Here is a 23652-nt window from a genome sequence, read left to right as displayed (position 1 = left end):
GGTGCAGTGTGAGGGCTGCTCAGTGGTACTGTGTTTCAGGACCACCCACCATGTCGGCAGTTACGGAGGTTCAGAACAACACAACCGAGGCCCTGGCCGCCCTGCTAGACGGGGGTGAAGACGCCCTGGTGACACTGGTGGCGGGCGAGACGAGGGTGGCGGCTCACAGGGCGGTGTTGGCAGCCGCGAGCCCCGTGTTCGAAGCGATGTTCGCGCACGACATGCTGGAGGCCAGCTGCGGCCAGGTGAGCATCGACGACGTGGAGGGCCCGGTGCTGAGGCTCCTGGTGGCCTACACGTATTACCCTGCAGGCCCCCCAGCTGCCCGACACGGCCCCCCAGCTGCTCTCGGCGGCCGACAAGTACGACTTGTCGGCCCTGAAGGCTGCCTGCGAGTGGCAGCTGATCTCGCATTTGGCCGTCGAGACCGCAGCGGCGACGGCCGTCACGGCAGTGAGGCACTCGTGCCCGGACGCCACGAGGGCTGCCGTCGCCTTCATAAAGGACCACCCACAGGTGATGGCCACGCAGGGCTGGGCGGACGCTCTGCTCGAGTACCCGCAAGAAGTCATTGAAGTCAGCAGTATGCTCAGTGAGCCACCAGCAGAAGCCAGGTAAGCAAGATTCCCTTTTTGGCAGTGCTAGTGTGAATTTGACGTCGTCATTGCTTTGTTCGTCATTGCTTTGTTCGTCATTGCTTTGTTCGTCATTGCTTTGTTCGTCATTGCTTTGTTCGTCATTGCTTTGTTCGTCATTGCTTTGTTCGTCATTGCTTTGTTCGTCATTGCTTTGTTCGTCATTGCTTTGTTCGTCATTGCTTTGTTCGTCATTGCTTTGTTCGTCATTGCTTTGTTCGTCATTGCTTTGTTCGTCCTTGCTTTGTTCGGCCTTGGTTTGTTCGGCCTTGGTTTGTTCGGCCTTGGTTTGTTCGGCCTTGGTTTGTTCGGCCTTGGTTTGTTCGGCCTTGGTTTGTTCGGCCTTGGTTTGTTCGGCCTTGGTTTGTTCGGCCTTGGTTTGTTCGGCCTTGGTTTGTTCGCTGCCTACATAGCATAACACCTTAATGTCATCTACTTACTGATCGTCGGTCACGATGCTCAGTCTCTCGCTGTTTTCACTTCTTCTGCTTCTTATCAATTTCGCCTTTCTCTGATTTACTTTGATTCCATATTCTGTACTAATTAGACTGTTCATTCCATTCAGCAAACCCTGTAATTCTTCTTCACTGTCACTGAGGGAATCAGTCATCAGCAAATCTTATATCATTTCACCCTGAATTTTAATTCCACTCTACAATCTTTCCATTATTTCCGTCATCGCTTCTTCGATGTATAGATTGAACATTAGGGGCGAAGGATTACATCCCTGTCTGACACCCTTTTTAATCCGAATACTTCATTCTTGGTCTTCCACTCTTATTTTACCGTCTTGCCTCTTGTACATATTGCAAATTACTCGTCTTTTCCTATAGCTTACATGTATTTTTGTCAGAATTTCTAACATCTTGCACCACTTGATATTGCCGAACACTTTCTCCAGGACCACAAATCCTATGAACATCACGGAACTTGAATTTTCTTTTCCATTCTCCTGTGTATTATCCTTGTCACACTCAATGCTGTGACTTACAATCACATTTCCTTCTCGTCTCTGTTCAGCTATCGCCCTGAATATTTTCCGTGCATTCCCTTTCACTAAACAGACATGAAATCTCTGCCCCCCCCCCCCCCCCCCTCCTGTCTTGTTTGAAGTTCCCTGTGGCGTTACCAGAGGTCGTCCAGGGAATCCTATCAGGTTTCCTGCTACTGGGATACAGCAGATTATATTCGCTGTCCACCTACAGGTGTACGACATATCTCCCACAACGTCAGTATTGATGTGACGTTTTCATCCAACTATCATGGGTTGCCTCTGTCTCTCGGATACATATAAGTCTACTTTGTTTCCTTTCCAATTAAAAAAAAATCCATATTCAATAAACTACAGGCTACTTCACAAGTTGTAAACATTGTCCATCAGATAAAATTGCATACACTACGTAACCCATTTTTTTCTTTTAATGGTGGCCTCTACTGCAAACTGCTCAACACGAAAATTGTTGTTTAAGAAACACATCACAACTGCTGTCTTTTCAATGAATCGAATTGTGGAGACATTACATTCATATATATAGTTCTATTTGCTTTACTCAAATGCAGATTTTGAATATACTCTTGATAACTTTTATAGCATAGCTCTTGTAATTCTTGTCCATCTTCTTCATTCCCTCGGGCTTCACATCAAACAGCCCTTGCATATCCATGACCATATACGAGTAGTTTCAACAGTAAGTTGATACCCCAACTTATCTTCGCTGGATCTCTCTCTCTCTCTCTGCCTCTCTCTCTCTCTCTCTCTCTCTCTGCCTGCCTCTCTCTCTCTCTCTCTCTCTCTGCCTGCCTCTCTCTCTCTGCCCCTCTCTCTCTCTCTCTCTCTCTCTCTGCCCCCCTCTCTCTCTCTCTCTCTCTCTCTCTCTCTCTCCCTCTCTGCCTCTCTCTCTCTCTGCCTCTCTGCCTCTCTCTCTCTCTGCCTCTCTTTCTCTCTCTCTCTCTCTCTCTGCCTGCCTCTCTCTCTCTCTCTCTCTCTCTCTCTCTCTCTGCCTGCCTCTCTCTCTCTCTCTGCCTGCCTCTCTCTCTCTCTCTCTGCCTGCCTCTCTCTCTCTCTCTCTGCCTGCCTCTCTCTCTCTCTCTGCCTGCCTGCCTCTCTCTCTCTCTCTCTCTGCCTGCCTCTCTCTCTCTCTCTGCCTGCCTCTCTCTCTCTCTCTCTCTGCCCCTCTCTCTCTCTCTGCCTCTCTCTCTCTCTCTCTCTCTCTCTCTCTCTCTGCCTCTCTCTCTGCCTCTCTCTCTCTCTCTCTCTCTCTCTCTCTCTGCCTCTGCCTCTCTCTGCCTCCAGTGATATAATTCAGCATCCATACATCCCTCCAGTGATATAATTCAGCATCCATACATCCCTCCAGTGATATAATTCAGCATCCATACATCCCTCCAGTGATATAATTCAGCATCCATAAATCAGTTTTCAAATTACCTCACAACCAAAAGTAGCAGCCAGTTGACTTTAACTGCTTCTAAATTCTGTCTGATAGTTGTTCGGTCAGGGCAGCAAAATTGTTGGTCCTTATGTTTGGGATTTGGTTTGTGCTTCATTGTGAACAATGTGTTGTTTTGCATCTTAAGCTACGCCAGTGGGGAATATAGCAGAAGTAGTGCAGAAAAAGATCAGTTAGTTTGTGGTACAGTCACGTTAAGTGACAGGCTGGTGTTGTTGGCACTGTGTGTTCTGTTACCCCGGTGGACAGTCCCTCAGCTGTACCGCCTGTAGTGAGCCCCTGTGTGAACACGCCCACCCACACAGTGTTTCTCTGTGCAGCTCGCAGAGTGCCACAGGGGGCGGGTCCACCCCTAATTCTGACCGTCAACCACACAGCGGCCACAGCCGGACTCCTGCTGGAGCTGCGCCTCCCACGTCTGCCCAACACACCCCTCCACCTGATGATGCAGCCGTCTCTCGCTTCCGGTGAGTTGTGTTGCCACACGTGCCCAAGTCTTACCCTCAGAGTACTGCTTATTTTGGCAGTAACCAGCCAATATAGTAAATAAAATAAAATACAGATTCCTTCAGGTTTTGGATAGAGGTTACAGTTGCCATTAAACATTACTCCTTTCTCACTTTTTTGGTTATGATATTTTGAAGACTGAGGACATATGCAGAAGATTTCTCGTTCTCTGTATTTGCCGTGAGAATTATGTTCAGTTCAGAGTCACTCAACTGTAGTTACGTAGGAAGTGTCCCATTCAAATCATACCCATTTCCAAATTCTTTATATATTGATGTGTTTAATCTAGATTTTGTTTTTAGTGATGTTTGTGTGTCTTACAAATTGATTCTGAAGGAAATGGGTGTGGAAACGGGATTTTTCACACAATTCCACTCAACAAAACTTATGTGAATGGTTGTAGATATAAGTTATTGAAGAAACTCAGGAAGAAATGGCGAAAGAAAGGTAAACAGAAATACAAGTAAGAATGACAAAGTTAATATTTAGTACCGGAATGAGGATACAGCTTGTTTTGGGTATGTCTTAAAATGTAATTCGAATATTCCTTAAATGGTTCCCTGGTCAGTTACATCTGTAGATATAAGTTATTGAAGAAACTCAGGAAGAAATGGCGAAAGAAACGTAAACAGAAATACAAGTAAGAATGACAAAGTTAATATTTAGTACCGGAATGAGGATACAGCTTGTTTTGGGTATGTCTTAAAATGTAATTCGAATATTCCTTAAATGGTTCCCTGGTCAGTTACATCTGTAGTGACTATTGGAAATCTGTGCCGCATTGGAACAGGAACCCAGATTTGCTGCTTATTGCAGGCAGTCTCCTTGACCAGTAGGCTGCCTGAGCACACCTCATCGACACTTGCACTAGTTTAACCGGGGGGACTTTTGGGAAGAGTAGCAAGAGGGAAATCGAATCGGTGGATGTGTTATCTTACTTCAGAGGATGTACATCAGAATCTCTGGTGGTAGTGTTAGCAAATCATGGGTAAAAAACATCATCCACAATGGTAATTCCATCTACGCCAGCAAACGCACTCAGCTGGTCTAATGGTTGAGGCATCTGCTCTCGAGAAGTGAGAAATGCAGTGGGTGTGGCTGAGTGGAGATGCGTACAGCACTGTATGGCTCGTCACTCGTAAACAAACTCCTGTATTCGATGGAGGTCACCAGGTGTGATGAGTAGTGGTTTTGATTCGCAGAGGAGAAGTTTTGCATAATTCCATGGTATAGTTAACTTTTATTTTTAGAAAAGAGCAACCGACGTGGGCAAAGATAGTTGGTCCTGCTGAAAATATACTGCCATCTCAAAGTGAACTGACACGTTTGCAAGATGACTCAATAGCTGGTGGATTTCAAAATAAAGTATGGACCAATTTATGCTTCAGCAAAAAAAAAAAAAAACACACACACACACACACACACACACACACACACACACACCTGGGACCAACAGCAGTGAGACTCTTTGACATGCCTTTTGAAATTAACCAGAGCAGAATGCAATAAGCTATTGTACAATACAGAAATTTTTCCCCTATACAAAGGGAAAGGTGGGAGCCAAACAAGTAATTTAATGTGGATCATGTGGCAGGAGTCTTTTGAATGGACTTGACTTATTCCCTTTTAATAGTTTCCACAATGAAACAATGTCTCAAAATGTGGTAGAAAGCGCAAAGACATTCTGGTCGTATGTAAAGTACACCAGTGGCAAAACAGTCAACTCCGTCACTGTGTGATAGCAATGGAAAAGTTACCGATGATGGTGCCACTGAAGCGGAGTTACTAAATACAGTTTTCCTTAATTCCTTCACGAAAAAAGACAAAGTAACTATTCAAGAATTCGAAACCAGAACAGCTGTTAGCATGAGTAACATAAAAGTATATATTTCAGGTGTTGTGAAACAACTCAAATCACTTAAGAAAGGCAAGTCTTCTGGTCCAGAAGGAATACGAATCAGGTTCCTTTCAGAGTATGCAGACACAATAGTGCCTTTCTTAGCAATCATATACAACCGTTCACTTGGCAAAAGGTCTGTTCCTAAAGACTGGAAAGTAACACAGGTCACACCAATACTCAAGAAAGGAAATAGGAGTAACCTATTGAATTACAAACACATATTTCTGACCTCAATTTGCAGTAGGATTTTGGAGAATATACTGTACTCGAACATTATGACTCACCTCGAAGAAAATGACTTATCGATACATAACCAACACGGATTGTGCAACACAGCTAGCTATTTATTCCGATGAAGTAATGAGTGCTGTCGACAAGGGATCTAAGATCGATTCCATATTCCTAGATTTCCAGAAGGGTTTTGATACCATTCCTAACAAGAGACTATTACATTGTGTATACGGCCCGGAAGATCCGGGAAAGCCCCAGGAATTTTTTCATCCGCAAGAAAACCGGGAAAAACAGGGGAATTTTCTAGAATCCCGGGAGTTTTTCATTGATTTAGTTTTCAGTTAATTTTTTGTCATTTTGATTGGTAATAACCGATACTCTAACAAAGGACATTACTGTATCCCGCTACTGCAGAATAATACTGCAGCAACAAAATATGAACGAGGGAATGAAATTTAAATTCCAAAGGAATTGCTTCATATACAAACAAAAAACACACAGCGCTCATACAAGCGTCTGCCAACAGCAAAATGTGTGAAAGGCTGTAGGAAGACAATGCAGTACTTCGGAACAACAAATTACCTCCGATGAGCGTTAGGTCACAACTGTTTACATTAGATTCACTTAAGCAGTTATTGAGCGGAATCACGCACATGCGCAGTTGAGTCGCGTCTGAGTAGTACTTTCTCCCGCTTCTGGAAACAGAAATGTCGCTGTTGGTTCTGTACGCAGCAAACCGGAGTATCTGAACCAGGCGGCAATTTCGGCGGCGAGGGGGGGAAAATTCGTATTGTTGAGGAAAAATAAACTTGTTTCACAAAGCACCTAGCACCTAGCATCTAGAGCACATTGGTCTATCGATTATTCAAAAGAGTTTGAAGCTCATCCCTGTTGCTTTTTGAACATTTTTGATCACATTCTAAGTTGATTTCAGAATGAATCATAAGTTGATTTTTGAATGCGTGCATAGTGTACGTGATGTACCTGCCGGGGGAATCCTCGTCGCATCTGGAAATAAACTTTCCTTCAGACAAAAGGGGACGGGGCTACACGAGCTGAGTGGAATAAAGCCGCACGGGTGAATGTAGGATGTGTGTGTGTGACTGACTGGTATGCAAATCATGAGCGAATAGCTACGTCCATAGATTCAGACTACCAGAGTGGAAATGAGCGACCAACAGGAATAACAGATACGAAATATTAACGTATTATCTTGTCGCTGTATCAAAGAAAATGAAAGCTTGACGGAAACTTTCTGGCCACATCGCTACACTAGTAAGGACCAGTTGTACAGTCCCCGGCTAGCAGCCGCTTAAGTTCTGATTCGGAAGTAACGCAGAAAACGTTTTGTACGAATTTGTAACAACGCCTAATGGCAGAACAATCGCGGGGTAACTAAACCGGTGATTCTGGCAGGGTTACTGAAGTTAATCGGCGAACAAATTTTGACAGTGGCAGGAATGTCCACAGAATTAGTGATTACAAGATTGTTAGAACGAGGAAGGAAAATAAACGGGGACATCACACAAATTATGGAAGAATGAGACTATTCCAAATTTATGTAAGAATTTCGTAATACTACTTTCTGATCTCATGCTTGAGAAGCTGGTGCGTATAAATGAAATGTGAAACTATTTCCTAACATAAAGCTTTTTGCTTGTTGTAGGCCTAATAGGCATTTGATATTTGTACTTAGTGAATTATATTCTATCGTGTTTTAAAAATGACCATCTGTACCAAAACAGTCTCGCTAATTTGGTGTGTGTGTGTGTGTGTGTGTGTGTGTGTGTGTGTGTTATAAAATTTGCCACAATATTAGAAAGGCCTGTTTTGTTTTATTTAGCATCCAGCGACAAAATAGATGTAATCAGATCCAGAAACCACACCAGTCTTGGGTATTATTTGTATTAACAGCTTTTTCAGTATTAGATAACGAAATTTCGAATTTTCATGCAGCAAAAGATTTGACCAACTTTGGTGAGGTAATAGATTCTTGCGCAGAAAGCAAAGCACGCCATTTAAAGCTGTAGCAAGATTAGAGAGAAAAAATGCTAGGAGGTAACTATTGAAATGTGTACTTTCTTTCTTGTCTATATTGGTTTTATGTATCCTGTATTTTACTTTGTCACAAAAAACAAGAAGTTACTAGCTATTAGGCAATAAACAGTCCAAATTTTCTGAAGAGTTCTTGTTTTCCCGGTTAAAAATAATCCCATCCGCTATTAATGGCGAGTTTTTTAAAAAAATAAAGAGGGGCAGGCTGTCAAACTGGCTGACTGGGAGCAGGAGAGGCAGCACAGGACATTTCTATTTCCACAGTCCTGAATATAGTTTGATGTCATCGCTTACAAAATATACACGTTTCAATTCCACAGAGTGAAATACAGTGACGTGCCATAGGAGAATGCTGTATGAAGAGGCGTGGCACTGCACTTTGGCACACTTAAGGCCAAATAACATGTCTTATATTTTCTCTAACACGTATGTTTTTGTTTCAAATTTTTCAGAATGATGTGCTTTACAAGATGCACATAGGGTACTTTGGAAAATTAGATTTTTTTTTTTTTTAGTATTGACCCGGTTCTCAGATATCGTAGATTCTAGGCTGATGCGCAGAGAAGCCTGAATTACAGTGGGCAGTCTCCACGTGACCCGTGTTAACGTTCAGTGGTTTTGCTGTTTCTCCTTCGTTTACTCTCGCGTCAAATGAAAGCAAAGCAGATATCTTTGGCCGGGAGGTATCAAGTGAATTAAAATACATTCACATAATTACCGAAGGCTGATACACGTTATTAGTTTCAGATTTGATTTTGTTTCCGCCTTTCTGACAGTCAAGCACCAATCGCCTTGCAGAACAATGAAGTTATTTTTGTCTGTTTGCTAAAGAAATTTGGATTTTATTAATCTTTTCCGCAGAGGCATCCAATGTATTTGGAACAAAATTTTTAATTCCACACTACTGGCTGGTTTCAACTGTTCGTTGCATTTCAAGTGCAAGTTTTCATCTTCTAGCACGTACGGCATTATGCCATACTAAAGAACCAAACGTGAGATACTGCAGTACTGGTACTCCAAGAAAATTTACATCTGAATCTGGACATATGAATGTGCACTTTAAGTTGCAGTTTAAATGTGCACATTTTAGTATGGTTCACGAAATTACGATCTCTTGGAGTACCCTGTGACGTCTTACTGCTTTTACAATGTAATGTAAGATCTTTTAATGTTTTACATGTACGTACATACGGGCTTCCTACGTCATGTTAGCTGCGCAAGCTCGGGCGCCTCTCCCCTGGCGCTCTCCGGCAGCTGCTGGAACGAACCTGTTTCCAGCAGGTCGTGGAAAAATATTGCGAATGCTGGTTTGAAAAGCATTACTTTCAAAGTAAATATCCTTTAACGTAAGTTGGACTATGCGCGAGGATGTACCTTAAAATTCTTAAATCACAGAGTGTTTGACTCCATTTAAAAATCAACTCTTTGATAACAAGCCATTTAGAAGAATTTCGAACCCTGAATATCAGACATTTATGTCATTATTAAAAATTTTACTGCCACATTTGTGTGATGTATCTTGAAGTGTAACACGCGCAAAAAATCAACATTATATCGAAAGATTAGCTTCTCTTGCAGCTTATTAACCTTAGTGACCAATATTATATGTGGAAGCTTTGCTTTTCTTGTAGCAACACTATGTAAATTAATGTAAGCCATTAACTCGTGTGTTACCGCTGCTTAACAAGGATGTTCTATTGGCTGACTACATCACGCGTCCTATGCTCTGAATACTCGCTATCATGAGCTGGCGAGATCACGTGACATGAGATGTGACTGGCTTACAAAAGCGCATCGCAATCTCGATTTCAGTGATTCGGAAAGTAAAATGCGGTGTTTGGTGGAATTCCAATGTGTGCTGTCGTAATACGAAAATACACAACACACATGTTGCTGCACATCAAAGATATTTCCAAAATGTGTCTTTTTTCCCTGAGTTTCGTTTTCTAAAGTGCCGGGAAATTCTACGCCCACGTCCAAAACCATAACCATTCAAAGGATTGATAAGTTTTGCACTTCCGAGGGAAAATATACTGCCACTTAAGACGGAAAAAAGTGTTTTCACGCGGGAGAAGGTGTATTTTTAAGCGGGAAATCCGTGAATTTTTTTCCTTGTCCACGTATACATCCAGTATTAATCAAATTTGATACGTATGAAGTATCGTCTCTATTGTGTGACTGGATTCTTGATTTCCTCGCAGAGATGTCACAGTTCATACTGATAGACGGCAAATCATCGAGTAGAATAGGAGTCATATACGGCGTTCCGCAAGGTAGTGTCATAGGCCCTCTGCTGTTCCTCATTTACATAAATGATAGGTGATAATCTGAGCTGCCCCCTTAGATTGTTTGCAGATGATGCTGTAATTTACCGTCTAGTAAAATCATCAGACGATCAATTCCAATTACAAAATGATCTAGAGAGAGTTCCTGTATGATGCGAGAAGTGGCAATTGGCAGCAAACAAAGAAAAGTGCGAGGTCATCGACATGGGTACTAAGAGAAATCCGCTAAATTTTGGGTATACGATAAATCGCACAAATTTAAGGGCTGTCAATTCGACTAAATACCTAGGAATTACAATTACGAGCAACTTTAATTGGAATGACCACATAGATAATATTGTGAGAAAGGCGAAACAAAGACTGCGTTTTGTTGGCAGAAACTTAGAAGATGCGACAAACCTACCAAAGAGAGCCTACATTGCACTTGTACGTCCTCTGCTGGAATATTGCTGCACGGTGTGGGATCCTTACCAGGTACGTTTGGCGGAGGACAGCGAAAAAGTGCAAAGAAGGGCAGGTCGTTTCGTGTCAGCGCGCAATATGGGTGAGAGTGTCACTGATATGATACGCGAGTTGGTGTGGCAGTCACTGAAACAAAGGCGGTCTTCTTTGCGGCGAGATCAGTTTACAAAATTTCAATTGCCAGCTTTCTCTTCCGATGGAAAATATTTTGTTGACATCCACCTATGTAGGGCGAAATGATAAACATAATAAAATAAGAGAAATCAGAGCTCCAATGGAAAGATTGAGGTGTTCCTTTTTCCTACGCGCCATTTGAGAGTGGAATGGTAGAGAAATAGTATGAAAAAGGTTCATTGAACCCTCTGCCAGGCACTTCAGTGTGAATTGCAGAGTAACCATGTAGATGTTGATTCCTTTCTGTATAGAGATTCAAGTACTTCCTGCTTTGATTGACCAAGATAATCAGCTGCAGATATCGACTTTGGAATCCACTGAACATTTGAAACCCTCCTGCACCTCAGGCAGGCAACAGAAGCACACCCATTTCGACTGGCAGTCATGGAACACACAGAGAATTAGTGTTGAAATTATATCAGGAGCAGGCAACAAACAGAAATTTTTCAATTTTCGTACATACAAATCATGCGGGTAATAATGCGTAATTTGGCACAGGAAGTACATACCTACAAGTAAAAAAATTTTAAAAACGCTACATATAACATGACACACACCTACATGTGCTACATGCACACTGAAAACATCGACAGTGTCGAATTGTATACTTAGTGTCCAGGATAATAGTATTAATTATGCAGCACATGCTGATATCAAAATCAGTATGCTCCGTAGAGAATGTGAAACAAAGCAGAAAAAAATAGAACGCCAGGATGACATGCAAGACTTGGAAAGATAAGTGGGGAAATGTTTGGGATGCAAACACGCCGGCCGCGGTGGCCGTGCGGTTCTAGGCGCTACAGTCTGGAGCCGAGCGACTGCTACGGTCGCAGGTTCGAATCCTGCCTCGCGCGTGGATGTGTGTGATGTCCTTAGGTTGCTTAGGTATACTTAGTTGTAAGTTCTAGGCGACTGATGATCTCAGAAGCTAAGTCCCATAGTGCTCAGAGCCATTTTGTGATGCAGTGTCAAGGGTAACAGCAGCCATGTCTCCGAGCTGATAGTCCGTGCTGCTGGAAACGTCGTCGAAATGTTCGTGCAGATGGTTGTTGTCTTGCAAACGTCCCCATCTGTTGACGCAGGGCTCGAGACGTGGCTGCACGATCCGTTACAGCCGTGCAGATAAGATGCCTGTTATCTCGACTGCTAGTGATACGAGGCCGTCGGGATCCATTCCGTATTACCCTCCTGAACCCACCGATTCCATATTCTGCTAACAGTCATTGGATCTCGACCAACGCGAGTAGCAATGTCGCGATACGATAAACTACAATCGCGATAGGCTGCAATCCGACCTTTATCAAAGTCTGAAACGTGATGGTACGCATTTCTCCTCCTTATACGGGGCATCACAACGTTTCACCAGGCAACGCCAGTCAACTGTTGTTTGTGTATGAGAAATCGGTTGGAAACTTTCCTCATGTCAGCACGTTGTAGGTGTCGCCACCGGCGCGAACCTTGTGTGAATGCTCTGAAAATCTAATCATTTGCATGTCACAGCATCTTCTTCCTGTCGGTTAAATTTCGCGTCTGTAGCACTTCATCTTCGTGGTTTAGCAATTTTAATGGCCAGTGGTGTATTATTCAGACAACATTCTGCATCACTAGAAATACGTCTTCTCGCCACGGCAACTAAAGACAGTCTCTGTAATTTAGATTTTTTTCACAGTTTTCGGAAAATATTGAAGTTGCTTTTTTGAATTTGTACTGAGGCATAATTTTACTTTCACTGTGTAAAGGAGTGTTGTCGCTTTTTGAACTTTCATCGGGTCCAGTGTTTAATTTTGACTATGTGAGGCAAGTATATGTGACACCCATTGCCCCGGGGGCAGGGGCGGTTTGAATGGAATAAGATGATTTCAAATGCGAAGAAACAGGACACCAGTTGCGTTACACAATTTTTATCGAAACTTGTGTGCTCTTTCTTCACATCGACATTCTTCAAAAACAGACGTTGAAAATGAACAAAAATCTAAACGACCAGACTGGTCGCTGCAGTGGACTGAGGGAACTGCTGACGTAATCGGCACCCAGCGCTACCAACAGAAACGGCGAACTTTCAGATTCGCCACGCAGTTTTGGCGCTACAGCTGCAGGGTCGGTGGCGTTTGGTGAAATGAAAAAGCAGGGAAGTCGACGTGAAGTGTTGCGGACAAATCCGATACGTGACGATACCGAACAATGGACCCACGAGACACCTTTCAGTGTGCCACCTACATGCAGTTACCGTAGCTAGCACAGTGGTTGTCGGGAGGCGTGAAGATCCGTAGTTTCCCTTTCAGTTCTTGCTCTGAGGGGGATAGCTTGTTGATGTACAGAGTATCCAATAATAAATCAATACTCCAACGTACAGCTCTAAAACCGGCAGTGTACTTACAACGTGCAGCCCATATTTTTATAGGCAAGCACATCGATGATTTTGCGCTGATATAGCAATCCTTTTCTCGATACATGGGGAGCAGATAACGGCATTTTATTTTATGTCGATACATCGGAAACTGTACATTTTAAAAATATCAAGTCATAGACAAGCTCTATAATTCCGCAATCCAAGTCTGTTAATTCCCGTCGTGCGGCCATCAAGACGTCGGAAACCCTTTCCCAGGAGTCACCTCAGTACAGGTGACAGCGGCGCCAATGCACCGCCCTTTTATACCTTGCGTACGCGACACTGCTGCCATCTGTATGCGTAGATATCGCTATCCCACGACCTTCTGTCAGCTCAGCCTGTCTCTGCCTGGAAGCACCCGGGTGGTTCTACAGCGCAAAAGACCTGCTGTCAGTTAGAAATTAGAAACTGCTCGAAATTGTACGTAGACGGAATAGATTTTAAATGAGCTAAACATTTATTCAAAATAACTGATGCCTTGTCATCCACAAACTAAATAGTTTCCTTAGTGAATTGTGTTTTTACATTTTAATTAAGAATATAGTCAAATTGCACACCATCGACTGCTAGGCACATTTGGAATGGCTGTTTGAGAGAGAGAGATGAACTGGACAAGCTACATTGGATGACACGTCGTTGTGTGGTCTGGCGCACATCATCTGACATACCTGGGGTTCATGACAGACTCTATCTTTCAGTGCTCCCCGTAGAAAGAAATCCATTTGAGTCAGATCAGAGTACTTGGCTGGCCTTTGTACTGCAGCATTCCGTCCCATACAACGGCCGGGAAACTTTCCATTCATTGGTCACTATGCAGCAGAGGAGGGTCTGGGCAGCGGCTGTGTTCGATCCACATACACTGTCGCTTGTCCACGGAACTACCTCTAGAAGGACAGGCTGGATGTTAGTTAGAATATGTGCATACGTATTTCCATTTAATCACCCCGTGGATGAAGTGAGGTTCCACAATGTAATTTAGTATCGTGCCAAACCATACATTGGTTAATTCAAGACCGTTAGTATTCTACCTGATAAAGCGATTTTCAGAATCGTTTGCCATGCACTACAGCGCAGAAAGACAAAATTTTAAGCCACGTTCAAAATCACGTCCTCAGGAGTTCCCTGTGGAGTGTCAGATGCTAAGGGTGGCATTAATGTAAATGCGAGGTGGGAGTGACTCCCGTCTGCTGACCCCTCATTCCTTGGCTGTACGTCCGGTGCCACTGTGCCAACGGATAGGCGTCGCAGCCAGAGCAGCTTCCTCAAGTGCCCTGTCGGCTGCAGCCTTCGCCCTCGTCCTCTGTGAGACGTCGAAGCTGCCTCTTCGCACTACTGACCTAATAATGCGTGCAACGGTCCGGCGCGATGAACGACGACGGAAAGGACAGACATTCCTGTTTCGACAAAATTTCTTTGACATTCGCCATATAAAAGTAGCGGTCTAACTTCGCCTCATTAATGTACACGTGTGCATGCAACGTAAATTGTACCAGAAATGACCAGCATGTAGACGACACAGTTGCTTGGTAGTTCTGCAGTGCAGACAAGTAAACAGTGGAGGGGTCTGGTACAGTGGCGTAGCCTAGCCTGGCCGTGTTTTGTTCACAGCGGAGTACCGTGTGTCTGAAACCTCGTGAGCGAGCGAGCTAGCGAGTGCCTGCCCTTCCTACCCAGCTGCGTCACGAGGTGCTTCTACGGGATGTTCCGAACAGGGGGGGGGGGGCACTCAGGCGAAAACGCTTGCTATTGGGTGGAGCGCTGTGACGTCACGACGAGGACCCTGGCGCAGCGCAGCCATATGCTTACACGGCAAATGCGCCGCACCACACAGACTTGGTGCCATGTTACTCGTTCATTTTACTTTCGCTTTCGTTCGATACGCATCTGTACAAGTCAAAACAAGGGGCATGACAGGTTTTGTACACATTAACAGTAAATAAATAATTAAATTGGAAAATAACTCGCTCGTTTGATGAAGAAGCAAATATGAATGTAGTCTGTTTCTACTGCCGTTTACCAGACGACGATGCAATCCATAACTGCTTCCTCTTTGCGGCACATTTCTTCATTGCTTCCAACTTTGCTTCTTGATTGAGATGCCTAATCCTTACAAATGTTCTCGTTTTTACATAAAGAGTAATAACTGGTTCATGAACCTCAGGAAACTTTTGTTTTGTAATAGAGCACAGACTTTACTACATTTTTTTGTTTACACACCTCATTTCCATGAAAAGCAGCCAATTCTTCTTCGAACAGCAACACTGTTGTTTTCCCATGCTGGCATTGGAGTCTAAAGACCACCACGAGATGTAATTGATATCCAGTCTGCAGCATGATCTCCTTCACTTTTTGCTGCTGGAAAGCCTAGTGATTTATCAATGTTGTGGCACTTAAATGCAATATAGCCTTCAATGTATTTTACCGCATCTGGAAGAACATTTGAGATTACAGAATCATCCCTCAGTGTTACCACATGTCACTAAATTTTCTTCCACATTCAGTTTCTGGGATTTCTCATAGTGGCGCTTCGTCAACAACATTTACACAGAGTTCACTGGTAATGAAACTTAGGGATGCAGGATCCGGGTCGACGCCACACTGGGAAGACTCCGTGTTTAATTCTTTAGTAACTGGCGTGTTCCCAGACAGAGAGATATCACTTGCATTACCTGTCAGTATAAGGAGACTTACCCTGTTCCTTACTTAAATAGGTGTAGGATTGTTAAAAAATATACCTAATTCTCGTGTTCTAGAGAAAAAGTTTTCCTGGCAATCTTGATTCAGCCTACAAGTTAATATATAGCTAACTTACACACTTTTCATACTTTCGAAAAGACCAAAGACAGAGATTTTATTGTAGTTATAAAACCTTTTTGGAAAGGCAACATTCTTTCTTTGTCACCAACGCGCATTGCTGGACAGATATCTAAGAATCTGTTCAAAGTATTTTCTCAAATTGAGAGATTGATTCCAATCCCACTACACAAGGATGAGCATTCATATTTTGGAACTCTAGAGTTCAAGACATCGAAGATGTCGTTAACGAGTTCAATAAAATTACTTTCAACGTCTTTATGAAGAACATACTTCAAAGCCTGAGCTGTTTGTCGTGAAAATAGTCGCGCTGCCATCTGTACATTCTGCCTTGCTTGTCGAGTTACGTTTAAGTGCGCTTGAGTAATGTGGTGTGTTATCGTAAAGTCACTCTTCTGATGCTTTAAAAGTTCCTGTATAGCGGCTTTAGATATTTTGGATCCATCAGGTAGCGTAATGCCTGTATCCAAGAAACGGTTCCGTAATAACTTTAACAGGTGTGGTACGTCGAAGAAAACCCATACATTCGTGGTGTCGTATGCTTGATTTACGAAATAAGTTCTCTCTGTATCGACAGACAGTTCCTTCCAAACTTTTATATTTTTTCCGCCCATATCACACGTCACAGCAACAACACCGATTCCAGATTCCTCAACTGCCTTAATGATGCTCTGAAGCAAATTACTGGTCATCACAGTGTCGAAATCGTAGTAAACTGGTGGTTTCCACTGCTTACACAACCCACATATCGTGCAAACTTGCACATTGGAATGTTGTCCGACTACTAAGTCTTCAGATGAATCGTAACATATCTGGCCATCAACATTGATTCCGTGAAAAGTCAGAACAGCTTGTCTCTCTCTCTCTCTCTCTCTCTCTCTCTCTCTCTCTCTCTCTCGAGTAGTAAGTGTGTGACTTGGCTTTCAATAAACACAGGATATCTTCAAGAATACTCGGTCTGCGTTTAAATTCCTTCGTCCATCTCTGAAGGGTTCCCCTGCACGGCAAAGGAATTTTTTGCTTTCGCAAATAAGTGTATGCTTTAGGTGACAGAGCTCTTAAAGTTCATGCATGGGCCATGTCCTCTGAATTCCACTTTATCCTTTTATTTTTGTTTAATAGGCATCTTATTTGCGCCGGTGTAAAACAATTTGACAATACACTATTTACACTTTTGTGGAATTTGGCTTTTTCTTTCACGTCAGATGACTGTTCTGCCCGCTTCAGCGAAAGAACGTCGGAGATCGTTAAGTTCAATCTCGGCCCTCAGTTCCTTAATTTCCAAATCCTTATTCACTACTTCAGTGGGTTCATGAACACAATCTGTACATGTGGTTCGGTCGACTTTTTTTTTTCGGTGAGACAGTTTCTAAAGCCGTCAAAGCTCGCTTTTGCAAACTACTTGCTCCACAGCGTTGTGCACGACTTCCAGATCCCTAAGAAATGAATTTGATTTTAATTTTATTATTCCTAAAATTATTTACCGAGTAGGCCTACTATTCCTAAAATTTTTGACTAAGTACTATGCAATTGCATTAATTTTCACTAAAAATCTGATGAATTGATAAAAGCGATTAAATATCACCGGCATAAGCGGCTACAATAGCCTATTTTGATAAAATGTAAAAATACAATGTAAGAGGAAATACAGGTATACGAACCCATAACCTCCAACATGGGAGTCAGAAACCATACCACTACGCTGCGAAGTCAACTGGTCAGCATCAGCTATTGTTACAGAAGTAAATGTAAACAAATTAAGCGAAATATGCTGATTTTGTCATTTGAATTATATACTAGCTTTAAAATAGTCAACATATCGAGAATACTTTAAAAAAGGCTATTTTTAAGACAAATGTAGCTATTATATCCAGGAGGAAAAGCAAATACACTTGAGCAACATTATTTATTGCCTGTACAATATAGCGAGTCATTCACTCCCGTAAAGCAATATACTAACGTGTCAGAAAGCGTTGCATTTATGTGAATTCGTTTGTATTACGGTAATTTTTCAGTTTCAATTATTGAAAGTGTTATGTATGTGCAGACGTCTTACCCTTTCGTTTGCATCACCGCTTTCCACAATTTCTTCTCCACGCCAGTTCGGAATGTTTATGCAGGGGATTGCTGCTGGTAATAACTTCTTTCTTGAAGGTAACCCTAGAAGCTCATTTCTCAAATCCCGTTCATAATCTTCTGGCCGATAAGGAGCTGACCACACAGGTGCAGTTTTCACATTCACTTTGTCCTTGCGTTTGCACCGAACCATCCATTCACGTCGCAAGTGCTCATCCTTGGGAGAAACGTGATAAGTAACGTCCGTCGTCGTTCGAGCACTATTAATGCAATGTGCCACGGCACACTTACAGCGAGCCTTGCTCGTGGCTGTCTCAAAACTGAATGCTCGGCGCTGCAGCCTCCTCTCCGTGACGTCAAGGCGCGCGAGGGCGTCTGCGAGTTTTTTTTACTCACTTGGGGCCGGAATGGCCTGCCTGCTTTTTCTATACGCCTCGGTTCCGAAATGCCGTGCCGGCGTTTCCGCGGCGTGCGCCTTAAATCGGTGGCGACGCACTGTGCAGACCCATCCGGGCAGCGTTCATTTTTTGGGTAAATGAGTTGGCACCACTGCGAGACAGCAGACGATAGCCACCTCCCGAAACACGACATTGTGGAGTAAATTACATCAACACAGGAACAGAAATCAAAAGCCAAGGTTGCTACATAAATTACGAATACACGTCAGAACCGAATACCTGTTCATCTAAAGGCATTTTCATCTACAATTCCCTCCTAAATGGATGGATATATTCCAAAGCGATTATAAACGAAATGTGGTGCAATTATACCGGACAACTGAAGACTTGGTCTTCCATTGTGTTTCCTCTAAGAGGTAAAAGTTCCCCTTGATTGGGTGGATTGAAACGCAACCCTTCTTGTGATACGGGAAACTCGACATTTCACGCGTTTTATTACTCAGATTCCTACTTCGTTTTTGTCATTGTGTGTACAACGTTACGCGTATCGGTTATTTAGTGTGTTGTCAGGTGTTAGAAAGGTTACTGGTATTTTAAGAGTATCAGCGATTATTTGTTTACTGTAAAAACGGATTACCGCATTTGTATTAAAATTTGCTATGAGAACGGATTAAAATGCATCGTGGTTTTAGAAAGATTATATATTGCTTTTGGTGAGTATACTAAGAGTGAAATAGGTGTTTACGGCCGGTATAAACATTTCGAAGAACATGAGGATGACGAGAAGGTCATAATAGAAGACGAACTGAGAAACTAACACTCGATCGTCTCGGTGACAGATGGCCAAGACCACTGAAATGTGAATGTTACGTTTCTGACAGTAATCTTCGGTTTTGACAGTACAGTGCACCACGACTCCTTGTCCCAAGATGAAACGGCCAGTAGGCAGTACTTCTCACCAGCTCAACCCCGATGGCCTGAAGCAACGCGGAAAGAAGTCCGGCTTTGTGGCGGAACAATTCATTGTTTCTGCACTGCGATAACGCACCTGCTCACAGTTCGTTGCGTGCTTGTGCATGTTTGACTAGAAACAATACTGTAGTGATGTCCTCGGCTCCACGTTCGCTCCATGTGTGACATTTTGTTCTCAAAAATAAAGACAAACCTTAAAGAGCTGTCTTTTACATAAGAGATGAGATTCAAATTGCACATCGGAGAGAACTAAACGCTACCGTAAGGATTGTTCCAGAATAGTTTTAAGCATTGGAAGAACCACTGGAATAAATGTATAATATGTAATGGGAAATATTTTGGTGAAGACGACATTGATGTAGACCAATAAATAAACCCAGTGTTGGATTCAACGTTAACCGTTGTTGCTTGCACTATCATATTGTCCATTTTGGTGCCAACGTCACGACCCTGTCATCGTCTTCTAAGAGGAATGTCGTTGGTTCACCACCCAAGTTTGGTCGACATAAAAGAGTTCTGTTAATTTCCTGACTTGTATCAAGTATTTGCATCGCCAGTCAGTAATGACTTCTCTCTAGAGAGGCCTTTCCTTTACTTAGAGGTCTGTTGCAAGTAAATCGCATTTCATGCAGTGTCTTACGCTAAACAGCTTTCTTCCAAGGAAAATAATTTTTTTTGTTTTTACGGCAACAACTAATTTGTGTAATGTCAGCACTATTTTTTAGCCACACAAAAGTCCCTATGGTTGATCAAATTACCTATTTTGACAAGCTGCTTGCAATGATGGATTTATTCCCCAAATTTCTTAGTGGTGTTTCTTGGCGGTTCTGGCAAACAGTGTGGTTTATTTTCGGGTGCCTTTCTGATGCGTCCAATAGCGGCAAGGCTGACTTTTGTGTAAACTATCCTTTTATTGTGACACGCAACATTAGCCCCCAGTTCTTTCTGTTCTGACTCTTTAATACAATCCGTGATTGCAATAGAGGTGACTGAGCCATTTTTACCCCAAAGATCGCAATTCTTTGCATTGTGCAGATTTTCCTGTGATGTGGTGCGCTTGTCAATCACCTCTGAATAACATATTCGTACATGTCCACAGAGCATTTCACACGGTGGATTACAGTCGAATGCTGAAGGAGATGGAAACGCATGGAATAGGTTCCCATGTATGGGAGTGGACCTCAGCTCTTATGTGACAGAACCCAGTATGTTGTCCTCAGTGGCGAGCGTTCGCCAGAGGCAGGAGTTCTCCAGAAAAGGGTGGTGGGACCGCTGTTACAGTCTGTATACATAAATGGTCTGGTGGACAGGTATCTGCAGCTGTTTGCTGACTGTCCCCTAGTGTACAGTAAGATGTCGTCGTTGAGTGAGTGTAGGAGGACCACAAGGCGAGTTGGACAAAATTTCTAGTTGGAAGACAGCTAAAGGATTGAGAGCTGAGCTGCTACATTTGCTACCGGTAGTTTCGAGTGACACAGAGGTATTGCGCAGAAGCCTCAGGAACTCGAATCGGAATCACTGGAGGGGAGGTGACGTTCTTTTCGAGGAACTCTGTTGAGAAAATTTAGAGAATCGTCTTTCGAGGCTGAATGCAGAACAATTCTAGTTGTGGCAATGTACACTTGAGACAAGGCGTGTGAAGATAGCGTGAGAGGCACTGTCGCTCGTACAGAGGCATAGAGGCAGTCGTTTCTCCCTCGCTGAATTTGCGAGCAGAGCGAAAAGAAGGAATGACTGCAGTCGGTTAGGATAACTTTTTATGTGTACCAGTTACTACTTCTGTTTCATATGGTTGCTGCTCCACCTACATTGATTATTTTGTACTGAATGCACCAGTTTTATTACCTGTGTAGTTTCTAGTTAGTATTTCAATTGTCTTTGAAGCTTCTTACTGGTCTCTCGCTTGGGATTAGCCGTTAACTTGCATCAGCTGTGGGGAGAGATTCTCGCGACATTGGTTCAAGTTCAGCAATGCCAGATGTATACAAGTATTTTGATACTTGTAAGTGAATATGCAATAATCAATTAACACTGTGTGTTTCTATTTCTTACAAACAGCTGATTTCTTTCTGGCATGATCTAAATTTATGCACAGCATCAGATATAGGAAATACAGTACTTTTTTGAGACTGGTCTAAAGTTACGGTTTAAGTGTTTGTACTACTACTGAAACAGAAATTTTACTCGGAAGCAGCGTAGCTGGTGTACACTTTAAGTTTACTTAGACCGTTTTAAGTATAAATGTAAAGTTTTACACCTTCTGTAGCGATGTGTAACTTATTTTGTGTGCAGAATTTCAGAAAATGAAAAAAGTTGCACAAAGTTAACATGACTGAGTATAGTAGTTGTGCAGGATAGCCTCTGCCACAGACCATATGGTGGCTTGCAAAGTGTGTAAGTAGATGGAGATGAATGTTGCAGTGGATGTATCTCTTGTCGCATGCATGATTATATGAGCACATGTGACGATTATTATGCAGCGGGTAGTGTGTGTGTGTGTGTGTGTGTGTGTGTGTGTGTGTGTGTGTGTGTGTGCGCGCCCTTGTTGTATTTGAAATATGTCTACCAAACTATTGTGTACGAAGCAGTGAATTTTATATTTTTTGTCAGTATGTCAGAATGTCCATGTTACTGGTCTGAATCACTTAGCTGTCTGGTGAGGAAATTGTATTTCAGTACTTACAGATGCGTTTAGTTTCTAGTGTTTTCTTCCTAAGTGAGAGAAGGAATTAGTACCCAGGGAAAGTAGTTTTAGGGGTGTGTTTGAATGTAGAAGGATTGGGTAGCAACTGCATGCCGAGGTGAAAGGAGGCGGATCTGTGGAGTGAATTATGAGGAAAACCAAATGAATTTGTTAGGAGATGGAGTGCACCTATTTTTAATGGCAGATGGCTGAAGTTTTTGATTATGGGCTAGTGCTGTGGATCTGTCTGTAATACGCTGGTTAACCCATATCGCAGAAGAGAGAGTTCTAGATTTCCGACTTGTCGCTCGGAAGAAGTGTATTCAGAATTGTTGGCAGTTTTGCGGCTGTTACAGTTTTCTTAATTTGGTGTGTGTGTGTGTCTCGATAGTAGAGAGTAAGTGGGTCGATGTTTTGTGCAGGAGCGTTTCTGGGGCAGAGCGAGGCAGGAGGCTGATGGAGGCGGCTAAGGCGGGGGCGGTGGAGGAGTTGCGGGCGTTGCTCGCGGCTGGGGCAGACGTGGGGGCGAGGGACGGCGGCGGGTGGACCGCCCTGCACTGGGCTGCACTGAGAGACCACGCGGCTGTGGTGCGGCTGCTGCTCTCTGCGGCGTCCGACACCAACGCCAGGGATCACAGGTGGCGAACGCCGCTGCACTGGGCGGCATGGTTTGGCCACGCAGAAGCGGCGGCTGCGTTGCTGCAGGGCGGAGCCGACAGGGGGGCGACAGATGAACGTGGGGAGACCCCCCTGGACATCGCCAGGCTGTACAACCGGCAGCAGCTCGTCGAGATGCTAACAGAGCGTTGATACGTGCCACTAGAGAAAATGTCATGTACTTCACTGTACATAATATTAAAATAAAAAATTGAAAAAAAAGAACGCTTTCTCTATTCATTTCTACCTTTTGCAGTCCACACAATTACTCCAGTAACACCACAACTACTGCAACAACAGGAGATATCTGTAAACCAGCGTGACAAACCTTCCTTTGGAGAATTCACTCTGTAAAACATTTCACAAGCAATTTCTGCACAAGCTCAGCAACAATTGACAAATACTCCATCATTCATAACGTCCACCTCCCCCCCTTGTAAGGAAAAATTCGAAAGAAAATGTTCGGCCTAAAATGAGAGGAAGTGCTGAAGACGTTCGGTCGTATTACCGTATATCGAATAACTCCCGTCTCCGTTAAGGATTCAGTTTCCCCTGAAAGTATTCCAGCGCTTGCTCTGAACAAGCTACATCCCCTGAATATGTGCAAATGTAGCGCAGTGAACTCCCATAAAAACAGTTGTTTTAAAAGCTTCACGGTTTTATGGCCATTGCCATTCAGCTGCACCCGCAGTACAACTGATTGAGGAGAAAGTGTGTCTCTGACTCTAAATTAGGTGATTTATAGGTCGCTGCTCTGTTTCACTAGGGCAAGAACCTCTTCCCTAGCATTATAGAAGCAGTAAATATTTTGAGTACTATTCCACGGAAACGGTGACTATGGAACGATGCTTCAATACTCTACGAACAGCAAAGACTTGGCTTAGAACCGAATCGAGACAGAGGGGAGAGACTGGCTGCGTTGTTCCTGCTGAGCGAACACCGCAACTACGTGAAAGAATACGGC

At 43.3% G+C, this 23652-nt stretch overlaps 1 protein-coding gene across 1 annotated transcript; it reads left to right on the top strand.

Moving 5' to 3' along the window:
• Positions 1–299: 299 nt before the first annotated feature.
• On the top strand, positions 300–22904 carry LOC126213293 (ankyrin repeat domain-containing protein 54-like). The gene is made up of 3 exons (XM_049940965.1): positions 300–614; positions 3406–3552; positions 22454–22904. Exons 1-3 carry the CDS (start codon positions 520–522, stop codon positions 22839–22841), a joined length of 630 nt encoding a protein of 209 aa, XP_049796922.1. The 5' UTR covers positions 300–519; the 3' UTR covers positions 22842–22904.
• Positions 22905–23652: the final 748 nt, after the last annotated feature.

The sequence above is a fragment of the Schistocerca nitens genome, chromosome 11 (assembly GCF_023898315.1).
Source record: "Schistocerca nitens isolate TAMUIC-IGC-003100 chromosome 11, iqSchNite1.1, whole genome shotgun sequence".
In the NCBI taxonomy this organism is placed as follows: domain Eukaryota; kingdom Metazoa; phylum Arthropoda; class Insecta; order Orthoptera; family Acrididae; genus Schistocerca; species Schistocerca nitens.
This window is presented reverse-complemented; position numbering and strand designations above follow the sequence as displayed.

Bases quoted from the DNA above. Each gene is read 5' to 3' on its own strand.
- LOC126213293 (XM_049940965.1), top strand. From the start codon at position 520: ATGGCCACGCAGGGCTGGGCGGACGCTCTGCTCGAGTACCCGCAAGAA. The intron at 615-3,405 runs GTAAGCAAGATT...TTCTCTGTGCAG, and splicing joins GAGCCACCAGCAGAAGCCAG to CTCGCAGAGTGCCACAGGGG. The intron at 3,553-22,453 runs GTGAGTTGTGTT...TGTTTTGTGCAG, and splicing joins GCAGCCGTCTCTCGCTTCCG to GAGCGTTTCTGGGGCAGAGC.